Source organism: Solanum pennellii, chromosome 12, assembly GCF_001406875.1.
Source record: "Solanum pennellii chromosome 12, SPENNV200".
Lineage (NCBI taxonomy): Eukaryota > Viridiplantae > Streptophyta > Magnoliopsida > Solanales > Solanaceae > Solanum > Solanum pennellii.
This window is the reverse complement of record NC_028648.1, coordinates 80,001,938-80,008,231: the sequence shown is the minus strand read 5'-3', so window position 1 is coordinate 80,008,231 and position 6,294 is coordinate 80,001,938. Positions and strand designations below refer to the sequence as shown.

Sequence of the window (6,294 nt, the reverse complement as noted above, 5' to 3'; positions counted from 1 at the left end):
AATTTTTGACTCTAGAACTATCGATATATTTGTCTAATATCTTATCACCCCTTCATTTCCATTCCTATATTATTATTATAAATTTCATAATATTAAAAATTAAAAAAAACCATTCTTTCTTTTTCCCCTCCTTCCATATTCCCTACAAAACCTCTCATCCATTCTCTCCAAATTCATTAATTTTCTTTTCCATCTTTTCTTCTCAAAGTTCTCATATTTTAAACATAAAAAAAGTCTCTTCTTTTTCTTTTATGGTGGAAAAAACAACTAGAATGTCAAATACAACAAACAAAATAAATCCATAATCCACCATAATTTCCAAAAAAAAAAAATTAAAAAAAAAATCCCTTTCATCTTATAAACATGTCATCTACTACGAATAACGACGATGAATTTAACGTTCAAAAAAGTAAATTTTCGGCGTATGATCGTCTTAGTTGTGAAAATTCTCCTATGAATATGTCACCATGGAACCAAAGTTGTAATTTAAATGCTACAAACGATGATGATGATGATAACGATGATGTTACGAAAAATAATCGTAAAATTTGTTTAATTGGTTCACTTGTACGTGAAGAAGGACATATTTATTCTNAACGATGATGTTATGAAAAATAATCGTAAAATTTGTTTAATTGGTTCACTTGTACGTGAAGAAGGACATATTTATTCTTTAGCTACAAAAAATGATCTTCTTTATACCGGATCTGATAGCAAAAATATACGTGTATGGAAAGATATGAAGGAATTTTCAGCTTTTAAATCAAATAGTGGACTTGTTAAAGCTATTATTATTTCCGGAGATAAAATATTTACCGGTCATCAAGATGGAAAAGTTCGTGTTTGGAAGGTACTGTTGAATTCTGTGATCATCTCGTTTAAATTTCAAACATATATACTATTTCTTTAAAAAAAAAATAGTAGTACTATTATTTGTTTGATTATGTTATATTTCAACATGTTTCTGGATCATGTGTTGGTTTATTTTAGGAAAAAAAGGATAAATATATCCTCGAACTATCATAAATGGTATGCAGATACCCTCCGTCATATTTTACGGACATTGATGCTCTTGCCGTCCAAAAACTAGACCATATATACCATTTATACTAACGAACATACACGTCTCATAATCTTATTCACCTATCCGACATCGGACCGATGGATAAGATTGTGCCACGTGTCTCTATTTGGACTTCCGTTAGAGTTAAGGGCATATATACTCTAGTTTTTTTTACTACAAGGGCACCAATGTCCCTAAAGTATTACGAAGGATATCTGCATACCATTTGCGATTATTCAGGATATATTTATCTTTTTTACCTTTATTTTATTTTTTTATGGGAAAAAGCATGTGAAAAATCGTTTTGATAATGGATGGCGGTGAGCAACGGTGTAGATGCTTGTAATGAGTTGGAATTCAATTGAAACCCCCTCTTCGAAAAATTATACCGTGTTAATAAAATAGAAATAATTGAAGTTTTGTTTGTATATATAACTTTTTATCTTAATTTATGTGTTATTATTTGTTTGTACATAGGTCTTTAATAATCATTTTGTTATTTGTATGATTATAAATATATCTGATTAAGAATAAAATGAGAATTCAAATTGTTTCTAAATATGAAAAGGTAATATTTCACATAAACTGAAACAGAGAAAATCTATAAATTTTTGAAACTTTTTGTTATAAGAAAGTCTAGAAAGTTTTGATTAAGGGTTGCTCGCCTTTTGAATAGAAGGCGTATATTACCTTTGTTCCTACATGCGTGAACGTGTTTAAGTTTCCCTGTATGTGGCTCTCGTCCATCCTTTCTGAGGCGCTTCTTGTGACTCAGCATGAGATAAAAAGGCGGAACTTCCTAAATGTTTTTGCATCTCTCAAATCCATACTTTTTACAAACTCGTATGACCATCTCATCTAAAAGTTACGAGACTTTATATCTGAACAGGTGCAACCTAACAATCCTAGTAGTTTCAAGCCTGCTGGAACTCTACCAACATTCTTTGACATTTTCAAGGCTTCAATTAGGCCAAGCAATTACTTCATGTCAGCAAAACACAACAAAGCTTCAATTTGGATCAAACATTGGGATGCAATATCTTGTTTAAGCATGGATCATAATCATGGCCTATTGTACTCTGCATCATGGGACAGAACATTCAAAGTATGGAGAGCAGACAGTTCAAAATGTCTTGAATCAGTTAAAGCACACGAAGACGCTGTTAATTCAGTCGTAGCTAGTGCTGATGGCGTTGTCTATACCGGTTCAGCTGATGGTACTGTCAAGATATGGCAAAGAGAGTTCACACCTAAGACGATACGACATGTTTTAGTTCACACACTTTTGAATCAGGAGTGTGCTGTGACTGCGTTAGCCGTTAACAAGTCTGGTTCTGTTGTGTACTGTGGTTCATCTGATGGTGTTGTGAACTTTTGGGAAAAAGAGAAGAAGAGTTGGACTCATGGTGGTGTACTAAAAGGTCATAAGTTGGCTGTGTTGTGTCTTGAATCAGCTGGTAATCTTGTGTTTAGTGGATCAGCAGATAAGAACATTTGTGTTTGGAGAAAAGAAGGTTGTGTTCATACATGTTTGTCTATGTTGACAGGACACAATGGACCTGTCAAATGTTTGGCTGTTGAACAAGATAAAGAATCAACAACAAGTGATCAAAAATGGGTACTTTATAGTGGGAGTCTTGATAAGTCTGTCAAAGTTTGGAGTGTTTCTGAAATGGCACCAATTATGCACAATGGAGATGTTCAATAGATGTTGTAATTTGTCTATGTTGCTTGGGGTGCGTGTCGGGTTCTGCAAAAGTAGTGCGGCATTGAAAGTGAAGAGTCTGAGCAACTTAGGTATGTTTGAAAAAGTGTTTGATGTATGTTGTGTGTTATGTTTTTTTTACACTCTTTTGGAAAGAGAGAAGATTTGTTGGGGGTTATGAAAAATGTAAAATTGTAAGATATGTAACAATTAAATGGTGTGTAAATTTGTTGGCCATTGGTTTCTTATATTATATAAGTATATAATTTTTTTGGTATGTAATGTTCTTTTTCACATGTTGAACAAGGGGTAGTACAAGAATATTCACCTGTTGTCCATGGAGTACGACTTTTACGCTCTGACGAATGTTTGTGTTAGTCTTTGTTTCGAGAGGTTTGGGTTCTGACGAATGTTTGTGTTAGTCTTTGTTTTGAAAAATATAACTAGTTTTGAGTTTGATTCAAGAAAGAATCGTTGTGGTAGTTTGACGTCTAGTATAGAAATAGTTTTAGTGATCAATCGTATACGAATATTCACCTAGTGTCAATTGACTACGCCTTTCAGTCAATTGACTACGCTTTCAGCCTGATTTTTCGCTCTGACTCACTTTCTATGAACGAACCTCGTAGAGGAACCCTATTAGGTTTTTCGAGGGATTGGATTCTAACCAATGTTTGTAATAATCTTTGTTATGAAAAATATAACTAGTTTTGAGTTCGATTCAAGAAAGAAGAAGAATTGTTATACAGTTTGACATCTAGTATAGAAATAGTTTTAGTGATGAATCGTCTAAATGAACGAGAACAAAGCAGAATCGATAAAGAAATTACATATATTATCGAAGAGTCATAGGGTACAAGTTACAACAATCTTGATAAAAGACATCTCCAATCTTATACTTATGAAATGAAAGGTACAAACTTGTATTATTATTCGATAGAAAGGAGGGATTAATCGACCAATTGAACTGGTTGATTCTAACGATCGATAACATATGCATCAACAACCATAAAGGTTGGCACTAAGGCGCGGAGCAACGAGAACATCCAATGGCGTTGCTTTAGGTATAGTCAACCCCGGGCTCTCGGTCAAGTCAATAGGTTGATCGTCAATAGGCTTAGTAAACTCAAAAGCATGAAGAATACGCGCCAATGTCAAATGAAGAACTTGTAGAGCCAAAGACGCACCAGGACAAGATCGTCTACCAGAACCAAAGGGAATGAGCTCGAAATCTTTACCTTTCACATCAACGTTACTCGTCAAGAATCTATCCGGATTGAAACAATTAGGGTTTTCCCAAATTCTTGGATCTCTTTGTATTTTCCACACATTTACTATTAATCTAGTACCAGAGGTAATTTTATAGCCACTAATTTCACAATTATCCATTGCTTCTCTTGGTCCTAATAATGGACCAGCAGGGTATAAACGTAACGTTTCTTTAATAATAGCTTGAATATAAACTAAATTATTTATGTCTGATTCATCAATTTGTCTATTTTTTCCAATATGATTATCAATTTCTTCTTGTGCTTTTCTTAATATTTTAGGATTATTTAGTAGTAATGAAATGGCCCATGTTAGTGTCCCTGCTGTTGTGTCACTCCCTCCAAGAATAAGTGCCTTCACCAAAAAAACAACATATAAATATCGAGGTGCGGATTATCGAAAACTCAGTAATTTTTGTATGAATTTTATATTTATATTGAAAAATCTAATAAATATCTGAAAAAATATCGTTGAGAACCATGTTCTTGTTCTCGTGACAAAAGATAAAACCTACGTAAGCTTTGTTGCTCCCTTCGGTGAGCAAGGAGGGTTAAATTCGTCATATATATAAATTTTACACATCGTATCGATCTAAAGATAACTATACATTTACGACTACGTCACACAGATATAACGATATATGTGTTAAAAAGGATAAAGGTCAAAATTGCCCCTTACCTATTAAAAATTAGGACAATTATACCCTTTATGTTTTGATTTTAGTCCAAAGAACTCCTAAAATTGGCAACTTGACAATAATTAATATAGCATTACAACAGCTATATACTATACTAATAGTGATTTTGAAATTAAAATTTTAATTACGTAGATAAAATACTTTAAACGATACATATATCACGTTAGTCTGTTGATAAATATATTACGTATAATTAAAATTAGAGTTTTTTGAACTCGAGAACGTACCAGGCAAGTAGACTTGATACTTGTATCAGCATCATATGGAAAATTAGAGAGTCTACCTTCTTCTTCTAGTGATAACATAACATCGATAAAATCTTGTACCGCGGAATCAGTAGTACTCTTAGCTTCAATACTTGTACATTTTCGTTTTTGTCGATGTTCTTTTAACCATCCTTCAAGTATAAAATCAAGTTCTTTAGCTGTTTTTTTCATGGCTTTTTCATGTCCATTTATATCAAACCAACCCAAAATTGGAAATGCATCTGATGGTACAAAAATTCCAATTAAATGAAAAAATTGATTTATTGCTTTTTGACATCTTCTAGCTTCATCATCGTTATCACACGTTGCTCCGGCGCCAAAATAACGTTTTCCGGCTACCATTCTAACGATAACGTTTAGGGTTAAGTCCTCGAACCACCTTTTGAGCTCTACGAGTATTGGTCTGCGAGTTTAAAGGTGTTAAAAGTTAGGTCATGATATAATAAAGTACGTACAAAATTTGAATGTTATATCATAATGACCATCTATTTGTTAATTTTGACACTAATTTTACCTGTCAGACTTGTTATCGACCCATAATTTGTATAACTCTTGGATCCCGATATCCACTTCGGACACTTGAACATACTTGAGGGTATCAAGTCTTCGATTTGATAAAAGTTCAAACATTGCAATTTTTCTCATCTCGCGCCAAAAAGGGCTATAAGGTGCGAACCCGAAAACCGCATAACCATAGCCCATATGTTTTGCAGCCACAGTTGTGGGCCGGCTGGCTAAGGCCTTGTCATTCAAAGTAAAACATTCTTTAGCCATTTCCCAACTACTAACCACAAAGGCTCGGCGAGTGCCGAGCCTTAGATTAAATGCTGGCCCATAATTATCGGCCATGGCACCGAGCGTTCGATATAGAAGTTGATCGGTGCCACCTAATAAGGGGAGATGACCGATTATGGGCCAGGCACCGGCTGGCTCAGGTGCTTGTTTCGAAGTAGAGCAGTTTTTATTTTTTTTGAAAATAAAATATAAGAAAATAAGTACTCCAATGAGTGGTATATAGGAAGAGGTATCCATAATTTGGATTGAATATTTTGGGAAATGAAAGAAATTTAAGTTAATTATAAGGGAAATTTTGAATCAATTTATAGGTTTAGTTTAACAACTTTTTTTAGTTATATAGCATGAAGCATTCTCTTAAAACTTGATGGCATGGTGCATGTTTTAGTCTTTTAATTTTCATTGACTTAATAGAGTATTTGTTTACCATATGTCACGTTCATGACTTTGTTATTTAGAATTTATATATATATATATATATATATATATATATATATAT

At 33.4% G+C, this 6,294-nt stretch overlaps 2 protein-coding genes across 3 annotated transcripts; one reads left to right on the top strand and one right to left on the bottom strand.

Annotated features, from left to right (window-relative positions):
• The first annotated feature begins 222 nt into the window (after positions 1 to 222).
• On the top strand, positions 223 to 3,045 carry LOC107006569 (protein JINGUBANG). Of its 2 annotated transcripts, none has more exons than XM_027913306.1 (3): positions 223 to 525; positions 605 to 850; positions 1,953 to 3,045. In XM_027913306.1, the coding sequence occupies exons 1-3, from the start codon at positions 364 to 366 to the stop codon at positions 2,769 to 2,771; spliced, it is 1,227 nt and encodes a 408-aa protein (XP_027769107.1). In that variant the 5' UTR covers positions 223 to 363; the 3' UTR covers positions 2,772 to 3,045. The 2 variants fall into 2 exon arrangements, with proteins under 2 accessions (XP_027769107.1, XP_027769108.1); XM_027913307.1 differs by having other exon boundaries at positions 223 to 583; positions 663 to 850.
• Positions 3,046 to 3,582: 537 nt separating this feature from the next.
• Positions 3,583 to 6,039, bottom strand: LOC107007174 (cytochrome P450 82C4-like). Its single transcript, XM_015205672.1, has 3 exons — positions 5,515 to 6,039; positions 4,962 to 5,403; positions 3,583 to 4,391 (listed from the first exon to the last, which is right to left on the bottom strand). Exons 1-3 carry the CDS (start codon positions 6,030 to 6,032, stop codon positions 3,768 to 3,770), a joined length of 1,584 nt encoding a protein of 527 aa, XP_015061158.1. The 5' UTR covers positions 6,033 to 6,039; the 3' UTR covers positions 3,583 to 3,767.
• Between the last annotated feature and the right edge of the window lie 255 nt (positions 6,040 to 6,294).